Source organism: Anomalospiza imberbis, chromosome 8 (genome assembly GCF_031753505.1).
Source record: "Anomalospiza imberbis isolate Cuckoo-Finch-1a 21T00152 chromosome 8, ASM3175350v1, whole genome shotgun sequence".
Lineage (NCBI taxonomy): Eukaryota > Metazoa > Chordata > Aves > Passeriformes > Viduidae > Anomalospiza > Anomalospiza imberbis.
In genome coordinates, this window is record NC_089688.1 from 21,351,086 (window position 1) to 21,363,415 (window position 12,330).

A 12,330-nucleotide genomic window follows, 5' to 3' on the forward strand; every position below is an offset into this window, starting at 1 on the left:
CTCTGCCTTGTCACGTTCTTACCCCATGTTCAAAAACCTGAGGCAGCTGGGTCAGCAGAATATTCTCACCTTAGTTATTATGATAGTGGTAGTCCCATAATAATTGAGCTACCAGTATCATAATCATGACCATGACTCATAAAATCTCAACATAAGCCATGAACTCTTTATATTGACCACAATCATAAATTTAATCACTCTTTCCAAGTTTGGATTCTTCCTACAGCCTGCACATCTGTCAGTGCTGAAGCAGGCTCTGACACCAGCACTATGCAGTCATTCCCTTCCCAGCTCCTCTGTTAAGAACTTAAGTTCCCAAGGTGTTTTGGGAGACACCAATGCCTCTGATGGATCCATGTGAAAAAGTGGATGTACCCTTTAAACTGAAAATACATAAGTCTTGGTGATAAGTTTTCAATAACGTGATTCTATTTAAGGTGACAAAGGTGCTGCCACCTTGTCAAGTATGACATTTTTTCCATACATCCTCACAGGCTGTAAGCTATTTCCAAGATGGGAAGAGAAATCTGTACCCTGTATTTGCCTCCTGAGGTCCAACATCTTGTCTGTCAGAGGGATTCTCTTCAGCTTTGTGATCTTTTACACAAGAGCAGGCAGCAAGGATAAAGGTGCTTTACTTCTAGGTCTCTGATCTTCTAATGCACCCTCTGATACCATTTAAATCTTTCACTGGGTATTTGACAGAGTAACTGTGCCTGAAGCTTCAATCCTGACTAGGCAGCAATGACCCAACAGGGTGTGGAGAGCAAGCAGTTTATGCTTTATGGTGGGACAAAGACCTGGAAACTCTCTTAGAAAAAGCAGCTTGTCCTTCCAAGAAATCTCATATACCAACCCCACCTCAAGCACTGAGGACCCACAGCCCAGGATGGCTCACAGCTTCCTCACCTAATCAGTCAGGTGCTTCCCACTACTTACAGCTGCTGCAATGCTAATCCCCACCTATGCTACTGGCTGACCACAGCAGGCCTTGTTTCCCAGCTGTGGCTATGGTGTTTCCCACCCTGGCATTTTGGATGTGATTTTATTCCCCGCACAGCAGGGTCCTAATTCAGGCTATGCAACATGGGTCATGGTCTTACCTGAAAACATAAATAAATTCTAGAAAAGCACAGCAAGAGGGGGGCAGCTGCAGTGTTTATTTGACAATCACATGCAGTGCTATACAATTCAGTCCCCCTACTTTCTCACCTCCCTTCCTCCCAAATGCTGCCCAACAGCTGCTGCTGCAACATCTGGAAATGAGTCCTTTTATTTAAAATGGCCAACATAAGTTTCCAGGCCAGGGACTTCAGGGGAAGCCAAGGGAAGAGGTGTCAGGCTCCATCACCTAGTGCACATCCTCTGCAGCCTGAGGACGGAAGCAGTACCCATCTGTCCGTGTGCCAGGGCAGACCCTGCACTCTCTGTGCTCTTGTCCCAGCACGGTGCCCTCCGCTACAGAATGTTCTTGGCAATCGCGTTCAGGGTCCTCACTTTGGCCACATCTGCCACCTTTATGGAGTACTCAGGGGCAGAGAAAGACGCTCCCATGGTAACGTTCGGATTTCTGTCAGAAAAACCAGTGAGTGATTAGTGCTGATCTGCTGCTGATACACATGAGAAAGATCCACCAAGAAAAACACCCTCATATTTCCCCTAGCTTCAGCATTGGCCAAAGATGGTGCCCCCCAAACCAAAGTTGGGACAGTACTAGAAAGAACAATAATCCTAAGCCTAAGAAGTCCAGACCTATGGATGAATATGGCCCATTCCTCACTCTATTTTCAGAAGCACATCCCACTGGCTTGCCAAATCCTACGTGCTTATGTTAAAAGTCTAAGGCAACTACACCACAACCCGCCTTCCCAAGTGCCCTCAAAACTCCTAGGGCAGCAGTAGCAAGAGAAATGCCCCAAGGATCTGATTCTGCATGGAACTCATGTCCACATGAGGAGCACTGCTGGATTCATACACTGCAAAATGCAGTATCAGGCACCATGATCGCAAACATAAAAGCACAACTAGTACTCAGAAAGCTGTTTGAAATTTATGCCAGTTCTACAAACTCATGTTCACATTCATTAGCCTTTCCTTCACAGAATTCTGCTAAAAAATAAACATAAATAATCAATTACCTGAACTTCATCCCTGAGTCCCGAGCTGAGCGAGCAGAGCAGTGAAACTCAGAAGCAGTGGAGCCTTCCAGAATCCTCTGCAGGTTGCGCTCCGTGATGCCACCTCCTGGTGAGAACAAGCCCGATGTCACACACCGAGCAGGTGTCACTATTCCAGACCCGACATCACCCCGGAACCTCACCACTAAGGGACAGGAGCCATATACACCGAGGGGAAAAACCAGCCCTTGGGACAACAGAGACACGGGCACGTGAAAAGGGACGGGAGAAGCCTTGGCTCACGTTCTCCCACAGATACAGAGCTGTCCCCAAATCCTGCAGGGAGCAATAGCTGCAGGGCTCTGCCCTCCCTAACAGGCTGCACGGCCTTTACTCACACCAGGACAGAAGCTGCTCCTTCTGGCTCAGAAAGCCAGATCAGAAAGTGGATTCCAGGGCAAGGAATCCAGGGCAAGGAGGCTAGCAAAGAAAGGCTAAAGATTGCAGGACCTGGTACAGATGACAAAAAAACATTACCTGGCACCACCACAATTCTGCCCTTTGCCTGAAAGAAGAATAACATACATGTCGGTGATATTATTGAGGACCACATCCACATGTGCATTTGTGAAGTAGCAAAGAAACCTCACATGCAGCACTTTCCATAAGGTCATGGATGTCACCATGGTTTACAGTTTGTGTGCTCTCACCCATCTTTTTTGTATAATTCATGTTTTAAAAGGAAAAGTGGAAAAGAACTTGCGGTTACAGCTAAGACAACCTGTCACCATTCCCTCCTACCTCTCCATCCCACCTTGCTACCTCTCAGGAACCATTCCACCTTGCTACCTCACCTGTTGCACTTTCCTAAAAGGAACTGTGAGACACTCAGCAGGGACCTCACTCTGCTGTTTGTGTGGGCTTATCACACCAGCTGTTTAAACCAACTCCCACCACCCTCCCCAAATCTGCAAGCAAGAACCCAACCAGTTTTTGTTGTGGGAGACTTCAGGACTTGGGGAAACAAAATTAAAGCCATGTAAGAGAGGGAAGGCAAGTACTCCCTGACAGAAGTCCCTTGCAGAAATGAGGGATACCACAAAGCAGCTGCCTGCAGGCAGTGCCAGGGAGCAGCCACAGTAACCCAGCAGAGAACAGCAAACACTCACCTGTTCTGCAAGCCTCTTAATCAAGGACAATCCTTCCAGCGCTGAGCTGTCACAGCCACTTGTCAACACCCGCTCAAAGCCCAGGGAAATCAGGGTCTCCAGCGCCACCAGAGGGTCATGCACCATGTCAAAGGCTGAGGGACCAGAACAACAGCTCAGAAATTGCTCAGTCCATCGTGCTCGAGCCCTGTCCCTCAGCCAGGTCCCACAAAGGCAGCGACAGGAAGGGTCCTGCTCACACTCTGGATTCACAGTTCCTGTCTGTAACACTCCCCTTGCAGCAGTGCCAGGGCCACCATACTCAGCTCTTCAGACACCTCCTGGCAATGAGACAGCTCCCAAACCTGAGCTTTTCTCTCGTGGAGAAGGAGTTTTTCTCTCGTGGAGAAGGACCTTTTCTCTCGTGGAGAATAGCACAGCCTGCAGAGCTTTCCCCCTCCAAAGAAGATCAAGCTCAGCTCCCTCCCAGCCCCACCCTCCCCTGGCAGTGGGACGCAGACTGGACCCTGCCCAGGGCCACTGTCCCTGGAAACTCACCACGGTGAAATGTGACTGGCAGGGGACGGCACACAGCTGCAAAAGGAAGACACATGGTCAGTCAGGGCTGGTACAGAGTCCCTTGTCCTAGAACCAGAAACATACATGAATGGAAGAGGGCAAAGGTTTCTCAAGCCATTCCTGGGGAGCTCAGAGAGTCCCCATCCTTGCTGGGAACAAAGCTGTTCATCCAAGCTTTTTCATGAGGAAGAGTTCTTCTGCCCTTTGAGAAAGCAACAAACCTTTGGTTTTATAGGTAACATCAAAATCCCCCATCCTATCTGGAACATGCAGAACCCTCATTCCCACCACAGATGACTTTCTCAGCAGGAAGTAAGCAGGGCAGTTGTATCATCGACCTGGGGAAAGGCCACGACCATTGCTCCTTGGAAGCAGGGGAGCTGATTTTTGTGATTTCTTTCACTACCTACAATTTCTGTTCTCAGACCACAGCAAACTCCACCAGAGGTCCTCTCCTTACTGAGCAAAGCTTATTTACTTCTACAAAAAGATATCCACCTGCTCCCTGCTAAGTCCTGGCAAGAGCCTTTTCCTTTGCTGCACTCCTTACAGCACATTTGAGACCCTCAGCACCACATCACTAGGGAAAGGCCCAGCCCTCTTTAGCTTTGGCTGTAGCTCCCAAAAAAAACATGCAGCAAAAAAGAATTTCCTTCTGCATGTTTGTGGTCTGGGCTAACAATCTCCCACTGCAGCTTCAGCAGTTTTTCATGTGTTCACAGCTCTCTCTTGTAATCTTTTCTCCCTGTGTGTGTTAAGAGAGAAAAATGAAGATGAACTGCCAGCTACACTCAAGGCCGAAGTCCGGGAGATACATACCCCAGACACCTGTAGCAAGGACATAAAGAACAAAGGACAAAGAAAACGAGAGAGAGAGAGAATTCAGCAGGTCAAAGCAGCTCACCTAAGCCTTCTTACACTGTGCTGTTATGTCCCAGGTGGCCTCAAACTCTGCGTGAATGGCTTGGGGCTGTGGCCCTCGGCCTGCAAAGTTTCTAAACTACTTAATGTCTCACAGGTATGGCAGAAATTAAATCGAAAACGGTGGAAAGAGATGGCAAGACCGCAGACAGGATGTGCAGACCGAAGCCTTCCGTACAGGTCTACGGCATGAGGCGGAGCAGCGCTACAGCCCTGGCAGAGCACAGAGCTCTGCCTGGAGGCACCCTCACCCAGCAGCGCCGTGCACAGCTCCGTGTCGATGCGCCCGTCCTCGGTGAGGGCCCCGAACACCAGCCCGTCAGCGCCGTGCAGCTTGGCCAGGCGGATGTCGGCTTTCATCACCTCCACCTCCCGGTCCGAGTACAGGAAATCCCCGCCGCGGGGCCGGATCATGACGAACACCGGGACCCGCACGCACTGCTTCACCACCTGCAGCAGCCCTGCCGGCGGGACAGCGGCGGCTCAGCACCCGCCGGGACCGGGCGCGGCCGGGAGGGCAGCGAAGGGAGACCGACAGGGAAGGCGGCCCAGGGGCGGGCGCGGCTCACCCATGCTCGGGGTGGTCCCTCCTTCCACGAGGCCCGCGCACAGCTCGATCCGCCCGGCACCTGCGGAGAGGCGCGTCAGAGCCGGCCCCGCCGCGCTGCCGCCCCCTCCCGCGAGGCCCCCGGGCCTTACCTCCGCGCTCCGCGTTGACGGCGGACTCCACCGAGTCCACGCACACCTCCATGAGGAACCCATCGTCCATGCCTGCGGGACGGGAGCGGCGCGGTCACCCCGGGCCGCCGCATGGCGCCCGCCCGGGCCGCGCCGGCCCCGCCGCGGGCCCGCCCCGCTTCCGCCGCGGGCCCCGCCCCCCCCGGCCCGCGCTTCCGGGCCCGCCCCCTCGCGGCCCGGGCCCCCGCGCCGCCCGTTGGCGCGCGGGCGGGCGCGCGGGCGGGCGGAGGCGCGGGACGCGAGCCGGGCGCGCCCACGCCGGCGCGCGGCGCGCGCGCAAGCCCCGCCCCCCGGCGCCTCGGCCCCGCCCCCGCCGCCGCGCGGGCCCCGCCCCCGTCCCGCACGCGCCCTCAGCACCTGCGCTGGCGGCGCGCGGGGGTCGCTCTCTGCGCTGCCGGTCACGCGCCGCGCGATCGTCATGGCGACGCCCGGGCGGGCCCGGAAGTGCCCGTCCCGCGCTTCCGGCGGCGACACTTCCGGGGTGGCTCGGGATGCTGCGAGCGGCGCGCGGCGGGGCCCGGCGGCTGCTGCGGGGGGGGCCCGCACCGCCGCCGCCGCCGCCACCGCCGACACACGGCCGCCTCCCCCCGCCGCTCTGCCTTCCGCGCCGCCTGCTGCAGCAGGCGCCCCAGCCCGCCGCGCCGCCGCCCGCCGTGGGGCGATGGCTGCTGGCCTGCAGCGGCGCCGTGGCCGGGGCCGTGGTGCTGGGCGGCGTCACCAGGTGAGCGCGGCACCCCCAGCCCCGCCGGGAGGGGCGCAGAGTGGGTCCGTTGTGGCAGCAGTCCGTGCGCGCCCTCCGGTCCGCGCCGCCGGTGACCCTCTGCGGCTGTCCCCACCCCGAGAGGCTGTGAGAGCTCCTCCCGTGTCTTCCCCTCTTGGCTGCAACGGGACGTGGTGGGATAGGGCTGGGAGTCCCGGGGAGTCTGTTCACAGGATGCCCCTGCGGGGTGGCTCTTAAACATTTATCATCATTTTAGGTGTGGTCATTCACAGACTCTCTGATCCCCATCCTGTTCCTAGTTGTGAGCTTAGGGATTGTCTGAACAAGGGGTTTAAGACTTACCATAGAACCACAGAGTATCCTGATTTGGAAGGGTCCCACGAGGGCCATCGAGGTCCCAGCTCCTGGGTTGCTGTGCGGCCAACAGCTCTCACTTCACTTCAGTAGATTTGCTGACTGTCAGGGAGCGAGCTGTGCCTGTTCGTGTCTCTGCTCCCAGGCTGACAGAATCAGGCCTTTCCATGGTCGATTGGCACCTGGTGAAGGAGATGAAACCCCCCCGAACGCAGCAGGAGTGGGAAGCCGAGTTCCAGAAGTACCAGCAGTTCCCAGAGTTTAAAATGTGAGTGTGCAAAACTGGAAGGAGGGTGGGCTGAGAGCATCCCTCCTGCGACTGAGCCACTCATAAAGCTACTGTAAGAAGGAAAATGTTTTCTGAAGTCACTGGGAAGGCACGCAAAGCCTGCCTGGCGGCGGCTCCTCTGTTCCCTGCCGCTCTCTGAGGAAGGCGATCCCATGTCGTGCAAAGTTCAGTGGGGGCTGTGAAACAGTTGCTTTATTGTCCTTTAACAGCCTGAACCACGACATGACGCTGCCAGAGTTCAAGTTCATTTGGTACATGGAGTACTCGCACCGCATGTGGGGCCGCGCCGTGGGCCTGGCCTACATCCTGCCTGCTGCCTACTTCTGGCGCCGCGGCTGGCTCAGCCGGCCCCTCAAGGGCCGCGTCCTCGCGCTCTGCGGGCTGGTCTGCTTCCAGGTGAGAGCATCAGGGACAGCCTCTGCGTATACGGAATGACCGTAGAGATCATCTATTTTCAACCCCCGAACCAGAGACACCTTTCACTAAACCACTTTGCTCAGAGCTCCATCCAACCTGACCACGGATGAGGCATCCACAACTTCTCTGGGAAACCTGATCCAGTGCCCACCACCCTCACAGCACACCTCACAGCACAGAATTTTTCCCCAATATCTAATCTAAACCTGCCCCTGCCAGTTTGATATCTTCTGATTCAGCATAACTAAAGACAGTGGGAGTCATGATAACTTGGTGTCGGTGACGCCATGACAGCGTGTCAGTGCTGGTAGCTAGTTGAAAGTAGAGGAAACAAGTTGCTTTGCCCCTAATGTGTATCCCATTTTAGTAGTTGCTGCTGTCCCGTCTGGCTCTGAGCCCTCTCCTGTTTTGTCAGGGGCTGCTGGGATGGTACATGGTGAAGAGTGGGCTGGAAGAGAAGCCAGACTCCCACGACATCCCTCGGGTCAGTCAGTACCGCCTGGCAGCGCACCTGGGCTCTGCGCTGGTCCTGTACTCTGCCAGCCTGTGGACAGGGCTGTCTTTGCTGCTTCCACAACACAAGGTATGGAGTGGTGTGTCAGGGCAGTGTCAGGTCAGAGGGTGGGGGTGTGATGTGAAGGTAGGAAAAGGATGTGAAGGCTGGTGGTGCTTCTCTTGTAGTCTCTGTCCCTGACTCTGATCTAATACTTACAGTGTTACATATACCCATTCTGTAAGCTTCTTGGTTATGGGACACTTGCTTTGGCTCGTGCTGTTCGGGTCGTAAGTGATGAGTCTCAGAACTTGTGGAAGCTCAGCCAGGGGTGTGCATGGCTGGGCTAAATTATTTGTGTCAGTAACTGTCCAAGGGCCACTTCAGTTTCTGCACAGAACTGGACTTGATTAGCTGTGGTTTTGAGGGACCACTGAAGTGTGCCTCTGTGTTGGCCACCAACACCAAAATACAGGCCACCAACCCTTTGACCCGTGTATGTCATGAAGGCTTTTCTTAGCTGCTGCCAACAGCACTGCAAATGCCTTGATTATTTCTTTTTTTTATTTTATTTTACAGTTGCCAGAAACCAAACAACTCCTTCGCTTGAGACAATATGCTCATGGCACTACAGCTCTCATTTTTCTTACTGCTCTTTCAGGTAAAGCTCTTTCTGCTGTCCAGTTTGTGACTCATTCCTCTCTGCTGGTTTTTTTTTTTTTTTTTTTTTTTTTTTTTTTTTTTTTTTTTTCTCTGTTCTGTGAGCAACCCCATCCATTCTCTGGCAAAACTGCTGCTGTCAGGGATCTTACAGTCAAGAACCTCCTCACTGGTCTTTCCTGGGCAGGTGGAGAAGCACCTTCCAGCCTTCCTGTGCTGTGTGATCTCTGTATATGTTGCTAAAAGAAATTCAGGATCAAGCTGAGCTCTTGAATGAAATCTGTGCAACCTGGAGTGACACCTTTGTCTACTCTGGTAGTCTCATTTTCTGCTCTGGAATTGCAGGTGCCTTTGTGGCAGGGCTGGATGCTGGCCTTGTGTACAATTCCTTCCCCAAAATGGGGGAGCGCTGGATCCCAGATGATCTCCTTGCCTTCTCTCCCGTGCTGAGAAATATCTTTGAGAATCCTACAACTGTACAGTTTGATCACAGGATCTTGGTAAGTGCTGTCTTCCTGATATGTCTGGGCTGCTTCTTGGTTGCCTCCTGCAGCCAAGCTGTCTTCTTTGGGCTGTGGTTCTGTCAGCTTGAGTGATTTCTAGGGTGTCCAAAGGGCCTGAGAGCGTCTTACCAGTTTGTTTCTGCAGGAAGAGGAAGTTTAGCATTGTTTTTTATTTTCAGTGTGGCCTTCTTCCTTAAGGAGTTCTTCCTTCTGCGCAAGTAACACATTTTGTTTCTCTGATTCTCCTTTTCCATAACATGAGCTACAGTGTGGGAAGGGTCTCCTTGCTATTGAAATGTCTGGGAAAGCTGTGTGAAATAAAACTTGGAAATCCTGATACTGAATGCTTCCTCCAGCATTTCTGAACTTGTTTTGCACAGTAGTGCCCTGTAAGTATATCTCAGCTAGTTAGAGCAATCCAGATATTAAATACCACTGGCAGCACTGCTGTGAACTAAGCTGTGGCTAAGACTAAAAAAAGAAAGATTAAGCTGGATCACCTTGAGTGACCTGCACAGCAAGGTTATGCTGGTGAACTATAGCTGAGTGGTGGAAATGAGATCAGTTTTGCAGATGACAGCTTCTACCTTCAGTTGTCAAGGTGGCAGCTGGGGAGGGGGCAGACACAATCTCTTATGACTTGAATTAATGAGAGGAAGCTGTTGAAAACTAAAGCATTCATTTGAAGCAAAATAAATTTCTCTGTAACTTCAGTTAAATTTCAGGGTTGTTAACCTGATGGTGTGGGAGCTCTAGGATTTGGTCATGGCCATTGATACATTTCTTTAATTAAATACTTCTCACATAATTTCTTTTACTGCATGGAAGGCACAGCCAAAGGCCACTGCACCCATTTCCCTTGAACTTTAATTTGAAGGGTGGTTGTTTTCCTTCCCTTCTGTAGGGAATTGCCTCCATCACAGCTGTCACAGCACTGTACCTCTTCTCGAGGAAGATCCCACTCCCTCGAAGGACCAGGATGGCTGTGACTTCCCTACTGGCCGTAGCTTGCATGCAGGTACTGCCCTTATTTTTTTCCTACTCCTTTGTAGCACATTGACAAGGCAGACCTGACCCCACTTGGATCTACGCTGGCTCCAAGAGTCCAGAGCTGAGAGGTGGAGCTGCCTAGACCCCACACCTCACCATACTGCATGCACACTCTGAATTTGGGGTGGTTCATGGTGTGGCCATGAGCCTTTCTAACACCTCACTTTACGCTGGGAATGGTGTCAGTGGTGCATCCACAACTGCTCTTACCTCTTCTCCCTTCTTGGCAGGTGGGCCTGGGCATCAGCACCCTGCTGCTTTATGTCCCTACGCCTGTGGCTGCTACTCACCAGTCGGGCTCGCTGGCCCTGCTCAGCGTGGCACTGTGGCTCATGAGCGAGCTCCGGAGAGTTCCCAAGTAACGCACCGGCGGGAGAGCCTTTCGGGGAGCCGCACCGCCGGACGCAGGGGCGGCCGAGCCCCCGGGCCCCGGGTGCGCAGGGCGATGTGCGCCCAGCCGGGCTGGCGCGGGAGTGCGAACTTTGTAACATAAAGGAGTTTTGTGAAGCGGCGGTGTCTGGCTCCGTGCTCCTTTGGGAGCGACGTGCGGAGGGATGCGGGAGCCGGGCCGGGCCGGGCCGGGCCGGGCGGATCCGCCAATGGGAGGCGGCGGTGCCGCCGGCGCGGCGCGCTGCGGCCGCGGATTGGCGGCGCGGCGCGGCAGGGGGCGGGGCGCTGTCCGGTGCGGAGCGGCCATGACGGCGCACAGCTTCGCGCTGCCGCTCGTCCTCTTCTCCGCCTTCTGGGGCCTCGTGGGCATCGCCGCCCCCTGGTTCGTGCCCAAGGGGCCCAACCGCGGGTGAGTGGGGGCTCGGGGGCTACCGCGGTCGGGGGTTCTGGGGCTGGGCCTTCCCGTGCTAACGCCGGTGTCTCCGCAGGGTGATCATCACGATGCTGGTCACCACCGCCGTGTGCTGCTACCTCTTGTGAGTACCGCGGGCCGGACCCGGTACCCTTCCCCCCCACCTCCGCTGGCTTCACCGAGACCGGTGGCTGCTGCCCAGCTTCCTCCGTGGATGGATAGGACAGTCCCCGGGCTGCGGCCCGTCTCCTTCCCGGGCCCATCACTCGAGCAGCAGCCGCTCCCGGCGCCGTGGTCCTGCCGGGGGGGCTGACAGTGGGTTCCGTCTCTTTGCAGCTGGCTCATCGCCATCCTGGCCCAGGCCAACCCCCTGTTCGGGCCGCAGCTGAAGAACGAGACCATCTGGTACGTGCGCTTCCTTTGGGAGTGAGCAGTCCCTGGGAGCTGGCACCTCAGCAGAGACCACCATCAAACCATCACCGTGAGTGGGCAGAGAGCTGGGATGGCAGATGTCCCTGCTTGCCTGCCTGTGTCTGGCTGGGGAGGGAGCTGCAGCTCAGTCCTTGCTGGGCTGGGGGCAGTGCTTTGGCTTCTGTGCCTTGTGGCTGTGGTGAGCTGGTCCCAGCGTAGGGCTTTTGGCTCTGCGCTGGGCCTGAGCAAATCAAGCATTGTAATTCTCAGATTTGTGGGGGCGCCCTAATGAATGCAGTTTGGTGCTAACTTCTCTTCCTTTCTCCCTCCCCCAGCTCTTGTAGCTGTTCCAGCCTCTACTCTCCTGTACCAAACAGCCCCCAGAGGTGCTGGGAGAGAGGCTGGACCCGCTCCCCAAGCACACCTGGAGCACTGCAGCCTGGACCAATGGATGGCTGGGCCCCCAAGCATGGCAGGCAGCATCCCTGGATGAGGGCCTACTAATCCAGCCCTAGGAGCAGCCACACTGCCAGGGAGAGATCCCTTCAGCTGGCCCAGTGCTGCAGTGACTGAGCACCATCCTGAGAGGGATCTGTGTGTGGTGCCAGCAGATCCTGTCCCAGCAGTGCTTGTCCTACCCTTTTGGTGTATTCAGCCCTAGCCCCCACGTGAAGCCCGTGCTCGTAGCTTAAGCTGCCCAAGTAGTTGCCCTGTCCTTGATCATTACATCCACTGGCTGCCCGTCTGCATGAGAACACAGGAGCCATTGCATCCTCGGTGGTCTGGCCAGTCCCGTGTGGTGGGGGTGGGAGAACAGAGGGTTGACCCTGGAGGAGCATGCAGAGCCCCTTGGGTGTGAGAAGGGAGGTGTTGGGGTCTGCTGGCAGGGATGAAGAGAGGGCTGTCTCCCACCTGAGCAGTGAGGCAGCTGCAGTAGTATTTAGGTATCTCCACCCTAAGATGGGTCCAGGTTCTGAGAAGAGCCAAGCAGGGCATTGGGTTTCAGGTTTCCCTTTATTTATCAGATAATTTATCTGTACTTATTTATTTGTCTGTGTCGTTTAGCTTGTGTTGTGGAAATAAATCCTTTTTGTAGCAAGTCATGCTGGAGGCTGAGTCACTTGCTG

The 12,330-nt window shown here is 54.9% G+C and overlaps 3 protein-coding genes and 1 long non-coding RNA gene across 8 annotated transcripts; 2 read left to right on the top strand and 2 right to left on the bottom strand.

Annotated features, from left to right (window-relative positions):
* Window positions 1–1,137: 1,137 nt before the first annotated feature.
* Window positions 1,138–5,943, bottom strand: CUTC (cutC copper transporter). 4 transcript variants are annotated; one of them, XM_068197796.1, is made up of 9 exons: window positions 5,861–5,943; window positions 5,465–5,536; window positions 5,335–5,394; window positions 5,017–5,226; window positions 3,824–3,859; window positions 3,287–3,420; window positions 2,655–2,682; window positions 2,139–2,244; window positions 1,138–1,570 (listed from the first exon to the last, which is right to left on the bottom strand). In XM_068197796.1, exons 2-9 carry the CDS (start codon window positions 5,532–5,534, stop codon window positions 1,459–1,461), a joined length of 756 nt encoding a protein of 251 aa, XP_068053897.1. In that variant the 5' UTR covers window positions 5,535–5,536; window positions 5,861–5,943; the 3' UTR covers window positions 1,138–1,458. The 4 variants fall into 4 exon arrangements, with proteins under 4 accessions (XP_068053897.1, XP_068053896.1, XP_068053898.1 ...); XM_068197795.1 differs by lacking the exon at window positions 5,861–5,943 and having other exon boundaries at window positions 5,465–5,629; XM_068197797.1 differs by lacking the exons at window positions 3,824–3,859; window positions 5,861–5,943 and having other exon boundaries at window positions 5,465–5,621.
* Window positions 5,944–5,979: 36 nt separating this feature from the next.
* COX15 (cytochrome c oxidase assembly homolog COX15) lies at window positions 5,980–10,495 on the top strand. The gene is made up of 8 exons (XM_068197794.1): window positions 5,980–6,224; window positions 6,724–6,846; window positions 7,077–7,263; window positions 7,700–7,867; window positions 8,357–8,438; window positions 8,783–8,937; window positions 9,845–9,958; window positions 10,221–10,495. The coding sequence occupies exons 1-8, from the start codon at window positions 5,995–5,997 to the stop codon at window positions 10,350–10,352; spliced, it is 1,191 nt and encodes a 396-aa protein (XP_068053895.1). The 5' UTR covers window positions 5,980–5,994; the 3' UTR covers window positions 10,353–10,495.
* Window positions 8,548–10,327, bottom strand: LOC137478168 (uncharacterized). The gene is made up of 2 exons (XR_011001441.1): window positions 10,201–10,327; window positions 8,548–9,150 (listed from the first exon to the last, which is right to left on the bottom strand). It is a non-coding gene; the product is annotated as an uncharacterized lncRNA (long non-coding RNA).
* A 135-nt stretch (window positions 10,496–10,630) lies between the features above and the next one.
* Window positions 10,631–12,306, top strand: ATP6V0E2 (ATPase H+ transporting V0 subunit e2). Of its 2 annotated transcripts, none has more exons than XM_068197800.1 (4): window positions 10,631–10,789; window positions 10,869–10,916; window positions 11,129–11,281; window positions 11,539–12,306. In XM_068197800.1, exons 1-3 carry the CDS (start codon window positions 10,686–10,688, stop codon window positions 11,220–11,222), a joined length of 246 nt encoding a protein of 81 aa, XP_068053901.1. In that variant the 5' UTR covers window positions 10,631–10,685; the 3' UTR covers window positions 11,223–11,281; window positions 11,539–12,306. The 2 variants fall into 2 exon arrangements, with proteins under 2 accessions (XP_068053901.1, XP_068053900.1); XM_068197799.1 differs by having other exon boundaries at window positions 11,129–11,273.
* Window positions 12,307–12,330: the final 24 nt, after the last annotated feature.

Coding starts and splice junctions, on each gene's coding strand:
- CUTC (XM_068197796.1), bottom strand. CDS start 5,534: ATGGACGATGGGTTCCTCATGGAGGTGTGCGTGGACTCGGTGGAGTCC. Junction 3,421..3,823: donor GCCAGTCACATTTCACCGTG/GTGAGTTTCCAG, acceptor CTGGTCCCTCAG/CCTTTGACATGGTGCATGAC. Junction 2,683..3,286: donor TTAAGAGGCTTGCAGAACAG/GTGAGTGTTTGC, acceptor TTCTTCTTTCAG/GCAAAGGGCAGAATTGTGGT.
- COX15 (XM_068197794.1), top strand. CDS start 5,995: ATGCTGCGAGCGGCGCGCGGCGGGGCCCGGCGGCTGCTGCGGGGGGGG. Junction 6,225..6,723: donor GTGCTGGGCGGCGTCACCAG/GTGAGCGCGGCA, acceptor CTCTGCTCCCAG/GCTGACAGAATCAGGCCTTT. Junction 7,264..7,699: donor GCGGGCTGGTCTGCTTCCAG/GTGAGAGCATCA, acceptor CTGTTTTGTCAG/GGGCTGCTGGGATGGTACAT.
- ATP6V0E2 (XM_068197800.1), top strand. CDS start 10,686: ATGACGGCGCACAGCTTCGCGCTGCCGCTCGTCCTCTTCTCCGCCTTC. Junction 10,790..10,868: donor CCCAAGGGGCCCAACCGCGG/GTGAGTGGGGGC, acceptor GTGTCTCCGCAG/GGTGATCATCACGATGCTGG. Junction 10,917..11,128: donor GCCGTGTGCTGCTACCTCTT/GTGAGTACCGCG, acceptor GTCTCTTTGCAG/CTGGCTCATCGCCATCCTGG.